Source organism: Erythrolamprus reginae, chromosome 8 (assembly GCF_031021105.1).
Source record: "Erythrolamprus reginae isolate rEryReg1 chromosome 8, rEryReg1.hap1, whole genome shotgun sequence".
NCBI lineage: Eukaryota > Metazoa > Chordata > Lepidosauria > Squamata > Dipsadidae > Erythrolamprus > Erythrolamprus reginae.
Window position 1 is genome coordinate 2,696,185 of NC_091957.1, and position 20,919 is coordinate 2,717,103.

At 43.8% G+C, this 20,919-nt stretch overlaps 2 protein-coding genes across 3 annotated transcripts in view; one reads left to right on the forward strand and one right to left on the reverse strand.

Annotated features, from left to right (window-relative positions):
- Positions 1–4,190: 4,190 nt before the first annotated feature.
- On the forward strand, positions 4,191–9,621 carry PRRT1B (proline rich transmembrane protein 1B). Its single transcript, XM_070758687.1, has 4 exons — positions 4,191–4,339; positions 5,216–5,602; positions 7,171–7,311; positions 7,872–9,621. The coding sequence occupies exons 2-4, from the start codon at positions 5,240–5,242 to the stop codon at positions 8,016–8,018; spliced, it is 651 nt and encodes a 216-aa protein (XP_070614788.1). The 5' UTR covers positions 4,191–4,339; positions 5,216–5,239; the 3' UTR covers positions 8,019–9,621.
- A 2,037-nt stretch (positions 9,622–11,658) lies between these two features.
- RAPGEF1 (Rap guanine nucleotide exchange factor 1) overlaps positions 11,659–20,919 on the reverse strand; it is a 60,326-nt gene continuing 51,065 nt past the window's right edge. For both annotated transcript variants that reach the window (XM_070758676.1, XM_070758677.1), the window contains 8 exons: positions 19,834–20,019; positions 18,174–18,258; positions 17,002–17,096; positions 16,311–16,389; positions 14,722–14,823; positions 13,645–13,742; positions 13,253–13,381; positions 11,659–12,581 (listed from right to left, as the gene is read on the reverse strand). In XM_070758676.1, the coding sequence (XP_070614777.1) occupies positions 12,431–12,581; positions 13,253–13,381; positions 13,645–13,742; positions 14,722–14,823; positions 16,311–16,389; positions 17,002–17,096; positions 18,174–18,258; positions 19,834–20,019 (925 nt within the window). In that variant the 3' untranslated portion in view covers positions 11,659–12,430. The remainder of the gene's footprint in view (positions 12,582–13,252; positions 13,382–13,644; positions 13,743–14,721; positions 14,824–16,310; positions 16,390–17,001; positions 17,097–18,173; positions 18,259–19,833; positions 20,020–20,919) is intronic.

Genomic DNA, 20,919 nt, shown 5'->3' on the forward strand with positions numbered 1-20,919 from the left:
TAAAAAAAATTTCAAAGGGGGGAATGAGAGAGTAAAATGCTTATGTACAATAAACCAAAGCTCAGCCATGATGAACTATGTATAAACCTTTACACTAAAGTTTAATATTGTATGCATAAGCTAGTGTACAAAGGTGCAGAAATATAGTAAGAAAAATGTGTAACCACAACTGCCAACCACAAACGGCTTCAGGACGGGAAACAGCTTAGGAAGTCCAACTAAAGACACGTATAAAAATCCTGTTTGTAACCTTCATTTTTCCGCAGAGCTGTGAGTTATTTTTCTCTCTCTGCCTTGCGTTGCAATAAACTTATTTTTACTTTATCAGATTGCCTGCTTCCATTTCCAGTTTTCTCCACGAATCTCTCCACGTATCATCATCTCTGTCATTGACTTTTGTCCGGCTGATAAAAGCGAGGGTGTCCCTGGGACGATTTTTTAAACTGTTCTTGCAACGGTGTTTGAGGACATTTGTGGTTTTGTAAAGAAATTATCCCAGGCTCTTCTACAGTCCTTCATATACGCCTCCTTTCCTTTCTTAAATTAACAATACATCAAGCAGGAAGGGGGTGGTTGAAATACTTATTCAGAAGACTAAAGATTCATTTCTCCTGAAGACTGGAATCAGATATTAGAGATTCCGGCTCCTTTTTAACAACTCCTGCCCATTATAACCTTAGTCTATCAACTTCTTGGCTTTTTACTGCCATTTCCAATTGCGCTGATGCCCCAGCACCGATGTCCCATTTCCAATAGCGATGATGTCTCCATTTAGAATATGTCTTTCTTCCCCTCTTACACCGTCTTCAGTCAGAATGCAACACATACTTTATGGAAGAATTTGTCACAGGCTGCACCGGTATGATTCGGTTGGTCCTCTGCAGGAAGTGGAGGATGCCGGGCCTTTTGTTCATTGGTCCTTCTGGGACAACTTTGCTAGTCTTCTTACAAAAGAATTTTATTATTTTGGATAACCTACAATGCAGAGAAAAAGAGGAGATCAATTTTTTTGCAGAGATTTCCCTTGTGCAGCACCAGATAGCAACAACACGGGAGGCAAAAGAGCTACTTGCTTAGTTTCCCCTTACATAGAAACATAGAAGATTGACGGCAGAAAAAGACCTCATGGTCCATCTAGTCTGCCCTTATACTATTTTCTGTATTTAATCTTAGGATGGATCTATGTTTATCCCAGGCATGTTTCAATTCAGTTACTGTGGATTTATCTACCACGTCTGCTGGAAGTTTGTTCCAAGGATCTACTACTCTTTCAGTGAAATAATATTTTCTCATGTTGCTTCTGATCTTTCCCCCAATTAACTTCAGATTGTGTCCCCTTGTTCTTGTGTTCACTTTCCTATTAAAAACACTTCCCCCCTGGACCTTATTTAACCCTTTAATATATTTAAATGTTTCGATCATGTCCCCTTCTTTCCCGACTGGATAAATTATTCTCAAAGAAAACACAGTAATTTTCATCATATTTCTTCGCAGTTTAAATTAGGAGCCTTCTTTCAACCCCAGCTTTTCAACTCAGGAAACAGCTCTCAAAAACCCTAGGAAAGTTCAATCTTCTCTCCTGAGGCCTGTATAATGTTTTTTATTTATTCGATTTTTAAAATTTGTTTTTTTTTTAATAGTTGTTGAGAGTCATGATGTCACAGTGGAAGGGCATGACTCTTAGCAACTGTAATAGTGGCCCATTTAGCCTGCCAGCTAATTACTGTGGCTTTTAAGAGGCAGCAGATATCTTTTTAAAATCATAGGTGCCGTCCTACAATGTAAACTTGCCCAAAAATATGGAGAAGGGAGAAAAAGGAAGGGATAGGAATGAGGAGGAAGAAAGGAAGGAAGGAAGGAAGGAAGGGATAGGAAGGAAGGAAGGAAGGGATAGGAAGGAAGGAAGGAAGGAAGGAAGGAAGGAAGGAAGGAAGGAAGGAAGGAAGGAAGGAAGGAAGGAAGGCCTTCACTGGTTGCCAATCAGTTTCTGGTCACAATTCAAAGTGTTGGTTTTGACCTATAAAGCCCAAATGGCATCGGACCAGAATACCTCCGGGACCATCTTCTGCCACACGAATCCCAGCGGCCGATTAGGTCCCACAGAGGTGGCCTTCTCCGGGTCCCATCAACAAAGCAATATTGTCTGGTGGGGCCCAGGGGAAGAGCCTTGTCTGTGGCGGCCCCGGCCCTCTGGAACATGTTCCCCCCCGGAGATCAGAACTGCTCCCACCCTCCTTGCCTTTCGTAAGTTGTTGAAAACTCACTTGTGCCGCCAGGCATGGGGAAATTGACATCTCCCCTAACTACTTGGCTGATGTATGGTTTGATTAGGTTGTGTGATTATTTTATTATAAGGGTTTTTAAAAAGTTTTTTTTTTAAATATTGGATTTGTACATTGTTTATGATTGTTGTGAGCCGCTCGGAGTTCTCAGAGAGGGGCGGCATACAAATCTAATTAATAATGATAATAATAATAATAATAATAATAATAATAATAATAATAATAATGGAAGGAAGGAAGGAAGGAAGGCTAAATTATGGTCCCCCAGTCAAACTGCTCAATTTAAGTTATGAATATCTTTTCATTGCTACTTGACCAATAAAACTCTTTCTAGAACCACAAGTGGGGGAAAAAATGAGAAAGTATTAAAAATACCCCTTCTTGAACTTGGGTTGGCAAAGAGCTTTCTCAGTGCATATTGGAAAACCGATGTTACTTACATTATTATCCTCTTTTCTTTCTTGCAACTTAAAGGAAAGCTGAGTACCTTCTCTCCTGAGTACCTTCTCTTACTCTCCTGAGTACTTTCTCTCCTGAGTACCTTCTCTTACTCTCCTGAGTACCTTCTCTTACTCTCCTGAGTACCTCCACTCCTGAGTACCTTCTCTTACTCTCCTGAGTACCTCCACTCCTGAATACCTTCTCTCCCACTAAGGTGACCTAGGACCTGAGTTGCTGAGAATTTAAGCTTCAAAATTTCTGATGTCACAATGGAAGGTGGCAAAGGCCTCTGTAACAAAAGGATTTTTCTGATTATGGCTTTTAATCCACGCCAAATTTTATTTTATTTTTGAATCAAATAAATTCTAGTTTATAACTAAAATATAATTTATTTATTTCAATGCAATCCAGCTATGGGGTTGTTGTTAAGATGAAAAGAAGATGAGAAAAGAGAGTTATGTATATTTGCTACCTTGAGTGACTTATAAAAATAATAGATGGGATATAAATTAAATAAAACATTTCTAACTAGGGATTCAATAGTAGTTTGCCATCTTCGAAGCAAAATCTTCTCATTATTTGTTCAACTAGTTATTGAGCAAAATCTTCTATTTGTTCAACTAGTTATCTATCTATCTGTCCATCCATCTATCCATCCATCCATCCTAATCCATCCATGTCTGTCTGTCTATCTATCTATCTATCTATCTATCTATCTATCTATCTATCTATCTATCTATCTATCTATCTATCTATCTATCTATCATCTATCTATCTCAATCTATCTATCTATCTCAATCTATCATCTATCTATCTATCATCTATCTATCTAACATCTATCTAATCTAATCTAATCTAATCTATCTATCTATCTATCTATCTATCTAATCTATCTATCTATCTATCATCTATATATCTATCATCTAATCTATCTATCTACCTACCTACCTACCTACCTACCTATCTTCTGTCTGTCTATCTGTCTATCAAAAATATAGAATGGAGGAGAGGAGAGGAGTGGAATAGAATAGAATAAACAGAATTGAGTAAAGTAGAACAGAACAGAGCAACAACAGAGTTTGAGATGCAACTAAACTTGTGCAAAACGTGGGGAAGAAGCAAATCCAACATATTGAAGAGTTCGGTGTGTGTGTGTGTGTGTGTGTAAAGATCAAAACTTTATGGAGAGATCAAAGGTCTCAGCAATCAAACCCCAAATAAATCCAGATTATTCAGCTGGCGTGCAGTCGAGTTGCCCTTCGCCCTCACCGGGCACCTTCTGGGCGGGCAGATGCTTGCCAAGCCAAGCCAGGATCTTGGCACAGCTTTGCACCGTACACCAGACAGACAAAACACACCCACTCACAGCGGCCTTCGACCTCCTGGGCTTTTGACACCCACACACACAGCCGTCCCTCTGCAAACAAACTGTCAATGATTAATAAGTCCCTGCCAACGAATCTCAGTGTATGGGATGAGTCCGACGTGTGCCCAGAGCGCCATTGCGGTTCCGGCGAGGAAGATGGCACGGGGCAGGCAGAGGGAGGAAGGAAGGGCCCACACCTGGCGCAGGTGAACAAGTCTTTGAAGGAGGAAGGAGGCTGTGGAGAGCACAGGTATCTGCCGCAAATCCCTTTCCGTAAATAGAAACTACCTGGTTTCATCTGCAGGTAGACTGCCCTGACTCCTGGAGGTTCTGTCGCCAAGGCTTCTTCAGCGTTTTATTTGGTATCAACAGAGGAAGCGTGTGTCAGAAATAAGTTTATTTCTTGGGGTAATATTACAATGCAAGAAAATGGTTTGTAACCATAGGAAAGGCGGATGTAAGCCATAATTAGTATGTAATCATGGAGTAACACCCTAGTGCTGGGTGTAGTTTGTGATCTAGTGGTTTGCGCTGGGGGGGTTGGTTATAGTGGTTGGTGCTTTGTGATTTGGTGTTTTAGTGTTTAGTGGTTTCTGGGTGGTTGTAGTGGTGGATGGAATAGTAGTGTATGAGAGTATTGTGATAGTATTTAGAGAAGCATTTTGCTAGGGAGAAAAGTAAAATATGTCTTTACAAGAAAGCCCGCTGCAGGGTTTTTCATTGAAGACTTCAATTATGTATAGTTGTGAACTGTGGCTAGTTGGTTGCCTTCCGCATGCGCAAAACTCTCCCCCAACAATGCACCCGCACATCCACACTTGATGCAAAATAAATGCTGAAGAAGCCTTCGCAACAGAACCTCCAGGGGTCACGGCAGTCTTCCTTTTTGTTCCATCCTCTTTCATTTTTCCTCTTCCCCTCTTTCCTTTTCCTCCCTCCCTCCCTTTTTTCTTTTCTTTCCTCCCCTCTTCCCTTTTCTTTCTTTCCTTCCTTTTATTTCCTCTCTTCTTCCCTTTCCTCCCATCCATCCTCCCTTTCTCCTTTTTTGTCCCATCCTCTATTCTTTTTCCTCTTTCTTTCCTCCCCTTTCCTTGCTTCCTTCTTCCCTTCCTGCCTTCCCTCCCAGTGACCAAATTTGAAGGACACCAATATGCCTGCAGAAGAACCCAACCCGAGTCCATCTCCCGATGACCCAAGGGAAGTTGAAAGAGGAGAGACCCAACCTTCTGCAGGAGATGCAACACCTACCCAACTCACAGGGGAGCAGAAGACCCCAGCCAAGCCCGATCACCAAGCAGGATCAGACCATCTCCACAACTTGGGGACCATCAATCCAGGCTTCCTTGGAGAACCTCCTCCCTACTCTCCACCAGATCCAAAAGACCTCCACTTGTATCCCCCTTTCCGAACCGATGTCCCACCACAGAGTTACATCTTCTACCAGCCAACAGCTCCACCCCAGGCCCTAAGCCAGCCACCCAACGTGCTCTCCATCCCAAATCCTTTCTCCACGGTGAGTTGTAAATAAGGGGAAATTCCATTTACAGAGGAGGACATTCGCAGCTAAGGATTGAAGGGTTTGGCTCCTTGGTTTCTTTCTTTCAAGACTTTTTCGTGACCCAACTAGATAACATCATCACTGCTCGTAGGGAGCAGCAGTGTGTTTGCAGAGAGGAGGAAGAGGAGGAGGAGGGGGAGGATTGTGGAGTCCTTGATGCTCTCCGAGCTCAGTTGCTTTCTAGCAGACATCTCATGACCCAACTAGATAACATCATCAGTGCTAATAGGGAGCAGTAGAGTTTGCAAGGGGAGGGGTCAGGAGAAGGAGGATGCTTTCTTGATGCTGCCCTTGGTTACTTTCTTTCAGACATTTCATAACCCAACTAGGTAATATCATCAGTGCTAGGAGGGAATGGAGTTTGAGGAGGACTGTGGGGTCTTTGGTGTTCTCTAAACTTGGTTGTTTTCTTGCAGATCCAAATAGGTGTCATCATTAGTGATAGAAGGGAGTGGTCTTTGCAGACTGGAGGGGAAAAGAGGAAGAGTAGGAGAGGAGGGGAGAGGAGGAGGGAAAGGGAAAGGAAGAAAAAAGGAAGGAGGGAGGGAAGGAGGGATAGGAATGAGAAAGAAGGAAGGAAAGGATAGGAATGAGGAAGGAAGGAAAGAAGGGATAGGAATGAGGAAGGAAGGAAAGAAGGAAGGAAGGGATAGGAATGAGGAGGAAGAAAGGAAGGTAGGAAAGGAAGGAAGGGATAGGAATGAGGAGAAAGAAAGGAAGGTAGGAAAGAAGGAAGGAAGGGATAGGAATGAGGAGAAAGAAAGGAAGGTAGGAAAGAAGGAAGGGATAGGAATGAGGAGGAAGGAAGAAAAGAAGAGAGGAAGGAAGGGATAGGAATGAGAAAGAAGGAAGGAAGGAAAGGATAGGAATGAGGAAGGAAGGAAAGAAGGGATAGGAATGAGGAAGGAAGGAAAGAAGGAAGGGATAGGAATGAGGAGGAAGGAAGGAAGGAAGGAAAGGAAGGAAGGGATAGGAATGAGGAGAAAGAAAGGAAGGTAGGAAAGAAGGAAGGGATAGGAATGAGGAGGAAGGAAGAAAAGAAGAGAGGAAGGAAGGGATAGGAATGAGAAAGAAGGAAGGAAGGGATAGGAATGAGGAGGAAGGAAATAAAGAAGGAAGGAAGTGATAGGAATGAGAAGGAAGGATTTCAAATGCTGGCAGGTCATCAGAAATCACTCCCGCTACCAATTTTGTCCACCTTCAGGCATTCTATTTTTCTGTTTTAAGTAAACGTCTTAAGCAGTATCTCTGAAAGGAGACCAAACGGGGTGCAAATTATACTTCCAATTTATATTGATCCAGAATTATACAGCACCAGCAATGGAAACTTACACCCAGCTGCTTTGAACAGGGGGGTAGCCAATCAGCCGCCGCCTCTCAACCCAACCTACCTGCCAGGGTCATTATGTGGAAAATAGGAAGAGAGTATGCTCAGTTTTCCACCCTGAGTATAAGGTGTACAATCAATCAAAGTTGGCCAGGTCTCTCAGTTCAAGAGGGTTGAATGTTGGCTCTTCTTTCAGTACCCGAGTGCCTGGCTTGGAGAGAGCCCTCCAGCTGGGGACCAGAGGTCGCCACCCAAGGATTATATGGTGGAGTCCATACTGGTGACCATTTTCTGCTGCTTGTTCACGGGACTGGTAGCACTGGTCTATTCCCACCAGGTATGTCTTGCTATGGCCAAGAAAATGCTGAGGTTTAGGGGGGAAACCGTTTTTCACACACTTCGATCCCCTGGCCAGGTGATCAAAATCCAGACGCTTGTCAAGTGATTGACAGTGTCTTGGGTTCACGAGATCCTCTTTTGTGACCTTCTGACCAAGAAAGATCAACCTGGAAGCCAGATTCGCTCAACAGCTGTTAGTAACAACCGTATTACAGATCATAAAATGGGGCAAAATTCATGGTTGGATGGTTGAGTGGATGGATGAGGGGTTGGGTAGGTCGATGGATGGATGGATGGAAGGTTGAGGGGATAGAAGAATGAGGGGAAAGGTGGGTGGTTGAGTTGATGGATGGATACATGGCTAAATGGATGGGTGGATGGTTGAGTAGATTGACGGGTGGATGCTTAGCAACAGACAATTTGGGGCTCAATTGTAGTCCTAAGGGGAGGATTACCCATGCTTGGTCTTGCTTCCAAGAAAAAGGTTGAGCAGTGGGTCCCTATTTCTCACCTAAAATGGAAAGTGTTCCAACAATGTCCATTTTCTTTCCCATCTAGACCCGGGCTACTCTGAACCGAGGTGACCTCATCCAAGCCACGATAGCTTCCCACAAAGCTCGCTCGCTCGTCTTGTTCAGTCTCTTCTTTGGCCTCTTTGTGTCCGTCAGTTGGATTATCTACGTTGTGGTCACTTTGTATCTATGATCCAGAGGGTTGGGATGGACCTTAGGGTTTCCTACAAAGTTGTGGCATGGAGCCTTCACCCTTTCCAACCAGCTTGGGAACCAACTTCTCACTTTGGCACTTTCTCCTGTCACTTCTCCAAGACCAACCAACATCAACTTTTCAAGAAGGAATGATTGTCCAAGCTGGAAACAGAACTTCATAGTGCAAAGCACTGATTTCTCTTCTTTCAGAACTTACCCAGGCTAACTTAATTTTTATTTCAATAGTCTTAATTCAAAAAATACACCAACAATCTTGTCCAAGAGGGATTTAAAGGAAATTCCAGACTCTCCTTGGAAAAACCTCAGGTTATCTTTGGGGCCGGGCAGGAGGGCGATCCTTGGTCCGTGGGTTCTCCAGGCATTGCGATCCAAGCAGGGGCACTGCTCTGTGAAAACGTCAGGAATTCCATACTGACTTTGATTGAGGATGCCGAATTAGGAACAATAAACGCTGGAAAGATTTTTGCCCATTCGTGTCCATTAGATGATCATTGACCTAAAGATGTAAGTTGTCAGCAAAAGATTGGATGGATGGATGGATGGATAAATAGATGGATGACAAATCAATGATAAACAGATAGATTAGGTTAAATACATAGGAAGATAGATGGACACATGAGATAGTTGGTAGAAAGATGTTTCTATATTTCTATGATAGGTAGATAAATAAATGATATATGGATAAGGTGAGTAGATGAACAGATGAGATAGAGAGATGGATGGATGGGCAGACAGATAGACAGACACATAGATCAATGATAAATAGACATAGATAGAATAGGTTAAGTAGATAGGAAGATAGATGGACACATTAGATACTTGATAGAAAGATAGGTAGAGATAAATGATATATAGATAAGGTAGGCAGATGAACAGATGAGAGATGGATGGATGGATGGAGGACAGAAAGAAAAGAAGACAGAAGGAAAAGGGGGGACATGATCGAAACATTTAAATATGTGAAAGAGTTAAATAAGGTCCAGGAGGGAAGTGTTTTTAATAGGAAAGTGGACACAAGAACAAGGGGACACAATCTGAGGTGAGTTGGGGGAAAGGTCAGAAGCAACAGGAGAAAATATTATTTTACTGAAAGAGTCGTAGATCCTTGGAATAAACTTCCAGCAGACGTCCACAGTCACTGAATGTAAACATGCCTGGGATAAACATATATCCATCCTAAGATAAAATACAAAAAATAGTATAAGGGCAGACTAGATGGATCATGAGGTCTTTTTCTGCCGTCAGTCTTCTATGTTTCTTATGATGGATAGACAGACACATAGATCAATGATAGGTTAGGTAAGTAGATAGGAAGCCAGATGGACAGATGAGATAGTTGATAGAAAGATAGGCACCAGTGCCTAAACCTTTGAGAAATAGCAAGAACAAAAATAATTGAATTTCTTTGATCACATCCTCAAAGCTCCTCCATCCACCCACGTTTTCAGCCTGGAATTACGTGGAAATACATTTGTGTGTTGACTTGCTGTTGTTGATGATGATGGGATCCAGAGTTCTTTAATTTCATTTATTTTCTCCTCTGCTTGAATATAAAAAAAGGCAATAAACATGTTTTCAGATTTTTTTTTAATTATTTGCAAAATTTGGGGGTCTACACTGTCGAGCCATAAATACAGTGTTGGGCTCAGGAGACCCAGGAGACGAGTTAAGATAACAGAGGACAATTTTGCAAAGGTTTCTTCAGCTTCTCCTTTGATTTCCAAAATCAAACTGAATCGACCCTTTTCTCCCCCCTTTCACTCCTTCCTCCATGCTGCTCTCATTAACTCGTCGTTTTTCAACCTTGGCAGTTGAAGACATGTGGACTTCCATTCCCAGAATTCCCCCAGTTAGTATGTTGGCTGGGGAATTCTGGGAGTTGAAGTCCATGCCTAAGGAATAAAGTTCCCAAGGTTGAGAAACGGTGTCGCTGTAGCTGAACACCAGTTTAAATTAAACTCCGCTGCCGAGAAAGTAAAACCGAACGTTGTCCCTGTTTGAAGTAGCAGGGATATTGAAGAAGAGAAAAACAAAACCAGCCCTACTGGATCAGATTCAGAAACGGCGGCCATTGACAGCCGTGTAGGAGGAAAGGAAGAGAAGAGATGGAAAATGGAGGAAGAGGGGAGGGGAGGGGGAAAGGAGGAGGAAGAGGAAAGAGGGGGAGAGGAAGAGGAGAGTGCAAAAGACAGAGAAAGAAGAGAGGAGAAAGAAGGAAGAGAAGAGAGATGGAAGAGGAGGAAAGGGGGAATGGAGGAGGAGGAGAGGGGGAAAGGAGAAGAGGAAGAAAGGAGGAGGCGGGGAGGGAAAGGAAGGAATGAGGAGGAAGAGAAGGAGAGGGGGAAAGGAGGAGGAAGAGGAAAGAGAGGGAAAGGAGGAGGAGAGGGGGAAAGGAGGAGAGAAGGAGGAGGAAGAGGAGAGAGAGGGAAATGAGGAGCAAAGGAAGGAGGAGGAGAGAAGAGAGAGGGAAAGGTGGAGTGGGAAAGGAAGAAAGGAGGAGGAAGAGAAGGAGAGGAAGAGGAGAGGGGGGAAAGGAGGAGAGAAGAAAGGAGGAGGAAGAGGAGAGAAAGGGAAAGGAGGAGAGGAAAGGAAGAAAGGAGGAAGAGAAGGAGAGGAAGAAAGGAGGAGGAGAGAGGGAAAGGAGGAAGAGGAGAGGGAAAGGTGGTGATTGGAAAAGGAGGAGGAGGAAAGGAAGAAAGGAGGAGGATGGGAAGGGATGAGGCTTTTGATGGTTTAGGAGATGGAGCAGGAAAAAAGAATAAAAAGAGAGAAGGGAAAGAGATGAAAGCGATAGAGAAGAAAAGCAGAGAAAGAGGAAAAGAGGAGGTAGCAGTGATGGAAAAGAACGCAACAAGACCATCTTAATTCTGGCCACTGAGCCGAAGGAGAAAAATCAAAGCACGAAGCCCAAATTATTCCCAAAACCGCCCAACCCTCCCAAGTGGAGAAGGCGACACTTTTTGGAAACAAAAATCCATCTCGGGCCTCTGTTTCCAAGGAGCAGAGAACAGCAATTTCTCCAGCATGCCAGGAAGTTGGAGGAGGATAAAACGCAGGCTGTGCAGCATGGGAGTGGTAGTCCCAAGACACCTGGAAGGTGCTCTTCAAGGTGACTCTCCACCCTGTTGTTTAAATGATCGGTCAGGAGTAAATTTAGGTTTAGCCATCATCTCCGGAGCTCAAACATCCAAACTAACCCGGTTCCAATCTGCCCGCGATGAGTCTGATGTAACCGTGGCTCTCGTAACTCTGGGCCGAAGTCTTTGCAGCCGAAAGGTTTGTTTCGCCTCTTTCCTTATCCGTTTTCTTATTCTTTTTTCCTTTTTCTTTATTTTTTTTTTAAAAAAGCACGACTTCTTGCCAAAATAATAATAATAATAATAATAATAACAAAATAATAATAACAATAATAATAATAATATTAATAACCAACTAAAAACAACCCAAACGAAATGACAAAACGGTCGCCCAAGAGTATTGGGGGGGGAAAGGAAGAACGCAAAAAAATAAAAAAAATGAAAATAAAAATATATCCACAGGCAAATTCCGACATGCACATCGAAACGAAAAACGCCGACGGTCCCGAGAACTCCGCTATGTACAAGGTGGGCTGTGGGTTTTCTTTTTTTCTACAGATCCGCTGCAGATTTACAATCTTAGTACCATTGCCAAGCGAAGATGTCCTTCGGGGTTGAGGTGTCTCCCACCCACCCTACTCCAGTTCTGGTAGGTAGGAGTAGGACGCGATCCGAGTTCGTGGAAGAGATGGAGAGAAGGAGAGTGGTCGGAGAAAGACCCCCCTCCTCCATCGCACCCCATCTTCTACACCTTCTCTACTCCAGAAGAACAACTTCACCTGGGCGTTGTCGACTCTACCTCTCTTCCAGAGAAGGGGCTGGACCAAAGTTTGACCTTCGCCCTTTCCCAAGATTCCTCGACTCTGATTTTCCCAGGTTTCGGAAATATCACCTTGGCACGCTTTTCGGGAAATGCCCTTGGCCAAAACCCATCCGTGGGCGAGGGATCGTAGTTGACGTCTCCCTTCTCCGCTTGAGAGTGTGCAAAAATGTAGGCTGCCTGGTTTCCTTTCTCTCTCTCTCTCTTTCACACACACACACAAACACACGGGTGCAAGTACCACTGGACGTCCGACAAGGCGGAAAGTCACCCGTTCGGATTCTCTTCCGTCCCTTGTTTTCTGGACCGGGAGGGTGATGTACGACAGCCCAGAAGTGATGGAGAAGGACCGAGAGGGACTCGGGAAGGTTCGCTCGCTGCCCACCAACACAGAAAGGGATGGAGATCTGCTTAGTGCACCAAGGCTCGGAGCTCTGTGCCAGTCCGAATCGGATGCCCACGGCCTTCCTGCTTTTTTCCCCCCCTCCCCTTCTAAGTCTTCTCTTCCCGGTCTGTTTTCCGCCGAGTTATGTTTCGGGGCTTGATTTTGAGCGACAGTTCCCATAAGGCCTCCTCGGCCAAATGATCGCTGAAGTCGTTGAAGAAGGAGATGATGTCGTCGTTGCGTTTGATGTCGTAATGCCTGTGAAGATCAGAGAGATACAAAGAAAGAAAGAAAGAAAGAAAGAAAGAAAGAAAGGGGACGGTTTAGAAACATAGAAGATTGACAGCAGAAAAAGACCTCCTGGTCCATCTAGTCTGCCCTGATACTATTTCCTGTATTTTATCTCAGAATGGATCTATGTTTATCCCAGGCATGTTTCAATTAAGTGACTGTGGATTGACCAACCACGTCTGCAGGAAGTTTGTTCCAAGCATCTACTACTCTTTCAGTCAAATAATATTTTCTCACGTTGCTTCTGATCTTTCCCCCAACTGACCTCAGATGCGCTGAAGCAAAAAAATTGCTGAAAATTGCCAAAATCTCACTCATGCGAACGTCTTCATGCAAGATTAATTTAATTTAATTTAATTTATCAGATTTGTAAGATGCCCAACTCCACTCGGACTCCATTAGGTCTTTGGTGGTGTGTCAAAGGAGATAAAGGTTGATGCTTATCAGCCATCTTCCGGAAGACTTCTGTTGGACTCATTAACACTGTTTGGACTCATTACAGCTGAGAATGAACAGAATTCACAGCCATTGAAATAAAAGAGTGTTTTTTTGGGGGGGCTCCGTTTATGATTTATGCTTTATCAGGAAGCCCAGGTCAGAACAAAGCCAAGGGTGGAGGAGAAGGGGGATCTACTCACACTTGCTGGAACCGTCTCATGTTATCCAGGATGTTGAACTGTTGCCATCGCTTGGAGAAGTTGACTTTGCCATCGATGTAGTCGGGGTTTCCCAGGTGCACAAAGGTCAGGTCTTGCAGGATCAGGCCTCTGGAGGAGGAGAGAAGAGGGAAGAGTTTCACAGTTATGGTTGGGAAGAGCTATATGGGTTAAGAGGCGAAAGGAGAGGACTTTCTGCTTTGGTGGTGTTGTGAGTGCTCCTTGTCCACTTCAGGTCATGTCAGATTTGGAGGAGGATGAGCCAGGCCCCTCAGGACACCCTGGGCCTTCAATGGTTAGGCCAGGTTGCACAGAAAGCTTTTGTGATCTTCCCACAAAGGGAAGGATAAAATAAAAGTTGTGATGCGACTCACAAGTAAGGGATACAAGGTGGTTCAACCTCCGAAAGAGCAGCTCGGTAAGCCCGGAAGGATGAGGAACTGTCAATCAGGGTACAATACTCTGCCAAGCCCTAGGAAGAAGAAAAGAACAAAAGTGTAAGTGGTCCTTGACTTGTTTAACGACCGTTTGAAGTCAAAGCTTGGTTGGGCCTTTCTCCTCTGTCACAAGGGCCGATTTCCATGGATATTATTTTTGTAAGCTGCCCTTAAATGAAAGAAAGTTAAACTTCCAATTATTGCCTCTTTGGTCATCTTAACTTTGGATCGGGTAAGGTGGACTAGCTTGGAAAAACTTGGTGTGATATCATCAAATGCTTTATTATATTCTCCATCTCTCTCTTTCTCACTCACAGAGAGAGAGAGATACAGAGAAAGAAAGAGACGAGACAGAGAGAGAGAGAGAGAAAGAGACGAAAGAGAGAGAAAGGGGGAGAGAGAGAAAGACACAGAGGTGAGGGAGAGAAAGAAAGAGAGAGAAAGTGAAAGAAAGTGAGGGAGGGAGAAAGAGAGAGGGAAGGAGGGAAAGAGTTGGAGAAAGGGAAGGAGAGAGAATGTGAGAGAGAGGTAGGAGAAAGAGGGTGGGAGAGAGAAAGAGATGAGAGAGAAAGGGGGAGAGAGAGAAAGACAGAGGGGAGGGAGAGAAAGAAAAAGAGAAAGTGAAAGAAAGTGAGGGAGGAAAAAAGAGAGGGAAGGAGGGAGAGAGAGTTGGAGAGAGGGAAGGAGAGAATGTCAGAGAGAGGTGGGAGAGAGAAAGGGGGGAGAGAGAGAAAGGGAGAGAGAGGAAGAGAGGGAGAAAGGGAGAGAGAGAGAGGGAGGAAGAGAGAGAGAAAAAGGGAGAGTGAGGTGGAGGAATATGGATATAAAATACATATAGTCCTTGACTTACAATAATTCATTGCAGCAGCTGAACTGAACTGAAATTATAGCAACTGAAAAGGTGACTGTTTTCACACAACCATCATGAGGCACAACTCTCCCTCGCTTAGCGATAGACATTTTGGCCTTGGCTATGTTCGTAAGCCGGGGACTGCCTTGTAAAAACCGACCCACCTCGGACGTCTGTTTCTGCCACTCGAGACGCCGAATGGGGGCCGAATCCAGTGCCGAGAGGATGGCCAAGTAGGAGTTGAAGTTGTTGAGTTTTCGTAAGTGCTGCAGCGAAAAAGAAAAAAATAAAGAATTATTGGGAGATTGCTATCCTGTCACCTCTAGTCCTTCTCTTCGTTAGATCGAACGTACCATATTTTTCAGAGTATAAGATGCACTTCCCCTGCAAAAGACGCTGAAAATTTGGGTGCGTCTTATACTCTGAATGTAATTTTGAAGCCTTTTCCCAGCTGTACTGAGATGCTAGTGAGTGGAGCAATCTTCTACGCTTCGCCTGCTTTTCTCATTGCCTCCCTCTCCGATGATCAGCTGTGCTTTGGAAGCTGTTGTTCAGCCCGAACGAGATGCTAGTGAAGTGATCTTCCATGCTTTGCCTGCTTTTCTCATTCCTCTCTCTGACGATCAGCTGTGCTTTAGCTATTTTCCAGTCCTAACAAGGTGTTAGCAAGTGAAGCAATCTTCCATGCTTTGCTTGCTTTTTTTTCATTCCTGTTGCCTCTGATGATCAGCTGTGCTTTAGAAGCTGTTTTTCAGCCCAAACAAGGTGTTAGTGAAGTGATCTCCCACGCTTTACCTGTTTTTCTTATTCTTCTCTCCGTCAATCAGCTGTGCTTTAGCTGTTTTTTAGCCCAAACAAGGTGTTAGTTAAGTGATCTCCCACGCTTTACCTGTTTTTCTTATTCTTCTCTCCGTCAATCAGCTGTGCTTTAGCTGTTTTTTAGCCCAAACAAGGCGCTAGCCAGTGAAGTGATCTTCCATGCTTCGCCTGCTTTTCTTATTGCTTCCCTCTCCAACGATCAGCTGTGCTTTATAAACTGTTTTTCAATCTGAACAAGGTGCTGGTGAAGCGATATTCCATTCTTTGCCTACTTTTCTCATTGCATCCCTCTCCAAAGATCAGCTGTGCTTTAGAAGCTGTTTTTCAGGCCTAACAAGGTGCTAGCGAGTGACGCGATCTTCTACACTTGCCTGCTTTTCTCACTCCTCTCTCCGACAATCAGCTGTGCTTTAGCCGTTTCTCAGCTTGGACAAGGCGCCAGCGAGTGAAGCGATCTTCTATGCTTTGCCTGCCTTTCTCATTTCTCTCTCTGTGCTTTAGCTGTGTTTCAGTCCCAACAAGGCGCTAGTGAGTGAAGCGATCTTCCACGCTGTGCCTGCTTTTCTCATTGAATCACTTCTTCATTGATCAGCTGTGCTTTAGAAGCTGGGTTTTTTTATCCCCAACCAGGGGAAAAGAAGCGTTGCGCACTCAAAACCAGCAAACAAATGTGCTGAAACTGACCAGACTAAGGACGTTAGACAGATAAATACCTGGTAGGCAGAGTTTTTTCCCTCCCCCCCAAATTAAGACGCATCTTATACTCTGAAAAATACAGTACTGTACTTATTTTCTTCAAGAACTCAAATACTTCCCAGCAATGCTTTTAGCGTCCAGCCATTTAAAGGCCTGCCCAGCTTGTCTTAACCTAGGCCTGGTCCAGTTCCTTGAACTGGGTCTCTACCTCCCTGCCCTCCCTTAGCTGGGCCTTTACCTTCATGATTTTGATAAATTTCAACAACAGCCTCTCTCGGTCTTGAGATTTTTCCTGCTGCATGATTATCGAACGGACCCTGTGGGTTAGAAACAGAAGGGGAGACCCACAAGATGTGTTTTGGATTGTTTCTTTTTTAAAAAAAATGTTTTTATTAAACACACAAATAACACAGACACATACTAAACAAATAAGCAAACCAGTAGGGTTACAGTTTTCCCATATTTACATTAATCTTGCACCTATAAATATCCACAATTGTATTATCCCGTCTGTCTGTCTGTCTGTCTGTCTGTCTGTATAACATATTTTTGCCGATAATGAAAAGGAAGGGAGACTACGATAGATCCATTTTGGGCTTCATCAGGTAGCCACACCCTTACTGGGATTTGAACTTGGGGCTCTGACTTATAAAGGCAGTGTTCTTAGCCTCTAGGCTACAGGCTCGTCTCCGTATCAGCTTGTACCAGGAAAGGTTATGTATGATAAAAAATCACACAAACACACATATATATTTGGGTTTCTTCCCATGTAAGTTTCAGAAGAAACCTGAATATGCCAAGACCTTCATACTTGTACCCGTGAAAATCTACGTGGCTAAGGCGGAACTAGAACTCACAAGCTCAAAGACACCTAGCTGGCTTTCGTGGTTGTAGGAGAACACACCAGATTTTTTTTTCCTTTCTCTTACCAGTAAGACATATTATTAAAGTGCTCGGTGAACTGGGTCAAGTTGGGACTTTTCTCTTCATTTTGTTCTTTTGCCCAGAGTAAAACTTCAGGGATCTGAAAAGGATGTGGGGATATGGGGAAAAAAATGGATTAATACTTTCATTAGTCGACGGGAAATTTAGAGCATCACAGTCTGGAAAATTAAAATATGTCAGGTCTCCCAAAAAATCAAGAACGATCTGTGGAGTTGCTTCGGAGTAGCTTCTTTACTGCTATTTGCCTACAGACAGAATCTTGCCAGACTAAAGCAACTATCTACATGTTGTGGTTAGCTCTGGCCCAGCTCCTGCCCCAAGGATTGTGGGTGTGGGGGAGACATCCACATGCTGCAGGCCTGTTTTGCCCCCGATGGAATCTGCTGATGAAGGCTCCTCTGACCAAGAAGACATGAGTGACAGGGAGGAGGAGAGTGCGGCAGACAGCTCAGTAGGAGATCAATTATCTAGCTCCTCCTTGGATTCAGAGCAAGAGTTAATGATACAGCCACGCATGCGGAGAGCGATGCATAGGCAGCAACAACTGAGAGATTATTATCAAAGAAAATGAGGCCACCTGTGGTTGGGTGGGGCTGTGGTCATTAGTGAGGCTGCTATAAAGAGCAGCCTGTGGGTTTGGCCATTGTGGAGGATTATCTGATTGTTGTGTTTCGTGACTGCCTTGCTGACTTTGACCTTTCGTGTGCTGATTTTTCCCTGCTTTGAAACTAAACCAGGGCAAAGTGTGTTTCACTTTGTGAAAGAAGAAGGACTGTGAATTGCCTCACAGCTGCAAGCTAAGTATCTCAGAACTGATAAGGGACTTGTACAAATTACCAGTTTGTTTGGAGACAAGTGCTCTTTGCTATACCAAAAGAGGGCTTGGTTTAAGTGAATTTTCCTTATAAAGAACATTGTTTTGAATTTTCAAATGTGTGTGTGTCTGAAATTGGTACTTGTGAATTTTTGGGAGGAGTCTACCAGAGAGCTCGACAGGACACTATGTAACAATAGATCTGCTCTGTGAACTGCTTAGGAGGAGCCATCACTGCCCTCTTCCTGCCTACCACACACTCCATGCTCCACTGCCTCTTTGACGAATTAGGGATGGTTGGGATTATATCTTGGAGGTAGCTTCCGCCCGTCGCTTTCATACCTCAATTTTATAAAACAACTCTGCGTCCAGGAGAGTCAGCTGTTCTGAAATTTCATGGCTGTGGAAATCATGGAGGGTTCCAGGCCTGGAAAACAGAAACGAGAAAAGGGAGAAAAATATTGATCAAGAAGGGCATCTATTTACCCTTCAAAAGTCATGAAATTAGGGGCTGAGCATGACGTTCATCATAATGTCTAATAACCGGTGATGGTCTCCTACGGGTATGGTCAGGTACGCAGAATTGGTAGAAATTTTTTAATTTTTTCCCCTTTTTTCCCTTCTCGACTCTGGGTATGTTTTTCCTATCACAGTAAATGAGGTTGAATGTGTATAATTTTAAAAGAGCTTTGCGTGTGTATATATACATACAGTTTATATAGTAGATAATGTATATTTTTGTGTGCCTGTCTGTAATACGTATATACACATATGGCATACAGGGTACGTTCCAAAAGCAATGAAATTATTTTTTTAAAAAAGTAATGTATTGAACAGATTAGCACAAACACTTAAAATTCTTCAAAGTACTGTCCTTGGGCCTCTACACATTTTTTCCAGAGACTCTGCCATAACCGGTACATGCCCTGGATATACTGTACATATAGGATTAAATAGTCTATTTTGAATGTTCAGTCATAGTAAATAGAGAGGGAAATTGGATCTCTTTGAGGAGAGGCCAGGCACCCTAACCCTAACCCAAATCCTTGACATGAGTGACATCAAACTAGCCACCTTTAAGCCCGTCACATGACCTTTAAGCCACCCCCGGTCACATGATCGTTAAGCCACACCTACAAAATAATCCACAGCAGGGTCATAAAAAATTTTTTTTTGCAGTCCTTCACTGCTAATAATGTCACCTAAATCCCATATAAAATTCTGTCTGTCCAAGAATTTATTTCAAATAGCCAATTTTAATGATATGAAATGACAGATTAGACAACTTTTTCTGATTTTTCTTTTCTTAGAATCACAATCTTCAATCTTTTATTTCTAATTCCATTCTATTCTAATTTAACTTTCAGTCCATGTTAAAATACTGAAAATATGGTTCCCCAACATATTGAAGGGACTCTCCCCTCGCAGGCTGAAATCTGGACTGAACCTTCCTTAGATCATATGCTGCAACGTCCTGCCTGTCGGCGACTACTTCAGCTTCAACCAGAACAACACAAGAGCACACAACAGATTTAAACTTAATATTAACCGCTCCAAACTTGACTGTACAAAATATGACTTCAGTAACCGAGTTGTCGAAGCGTGGAACTCATTACCGGACTCCATAGTGTCATCCCCAAACCCCGAACACTTTACCCTTAGATTATCTACGGTTGACCTATCCAGATTCCTAAGAGGTCAGTAAGAGGCGAGTACAAGTGCACTAGAGTGCCTTCCGTCCCCTGTCCTATTGCTCTCCTATATCTCCTCTACCTTTCGTCTATTCCTATATCTTCTTTTCTATTCTTTCTTAGATATATTTTACTATGAGTATCTCCTCTATACCCTTCATCATGTATTTTACTATGTGTATATAGATATATACCCACTAAAACCCTCATTGTGTATTGGACAAAATAAATAAATAAATAGTAAGAGATGCTGGGTTTGGTTTCCTTCCCTTCTGGTTCTGCCTTATGGAGCCCGTCACCTGTCTCCTCACCTGGCGGCCACCCACCGAGCCGCTAGAGGCTTGATGGAGTTGGTGTAACGCAGCATCTTCCTCTGGTCGACTTTGTCCAGGATGTTTTTCCGCAGAACCCGGGCGAGGCTAAGTTCTCCGCTGCACACCAGGCGGAAGACCAGCTCCATCAGGAGCTTCAGGATCTCTTCGGTCAGCTCGACCAGACTGACAAGGGGGGGAAAAAACGGTCAAGAGGACAATGGGGCTACCTTTGAAGAGGGTTCGGAAACTTCAGATCATGCAGAGTGCAGCTGCGAGAGCAATCATGGGCTTCCCAAGGTCTGCCCATGTCACACCAACACTCCGCAGTCTGCATTGGCTGCCAATCAGTTTCTGGTCACAATTCAAAGTGTTGGCTATGACCTATAAAGCCCTTCATGGCATCGGGCCAGAATATCTCCGGGACCACCTTCTGCCGCACGAATCCCAGCGGCCGGTTAGGTCCCACAGAGTTGGCCTTCTCCAGGTCCCGTCGACGAAACAATGTCATCTGGCGGGACCCAGGGGAAGAGCCTTCTCTGTGGTGGCCCCGACCCTCTGGAATCAACTCCCCCCGGAGATTAGGATTGCTCCCACCCTCCTTGCCTTTCGTAAACTCCTTAAATCCCACCTCTGTCGTCAGGCATGGGGAAATTGATTCCCCTGGGCCGTTTCCGTTTTATGTATGGTTTGTCTGAGATGTATGATTGTTTTTTACATTAAGGGGTTTAAAACTGTTTTAATTATTGGATTTGTACTGTCTTTATTGTTGTGAGCCACCCCGAGTCTTCAGAGAGGGGCAGCATAGAAATCCAATAAATAAAAAAATTAATATTGTGCACCAAGATGGAGGCTCATTTGGGCTCCTGAACAGCTTGCCTTGGTCTTAAACTAGATCTTCAAGTTGCTGGTCCTCATGACAACAGGAGGAAATTCAACAGCCCAGCAGCTACATCGACTGAAGGTTTGTATCCACTAAGGGACGTGTAACACGTCACAGATCATATATTACGCACTAAAAATGGAGGCTCCTTTGGGGTCCTGAGAATTTCTCACCGACCTTCAACTAGTTTAAGGTGCTTAGTG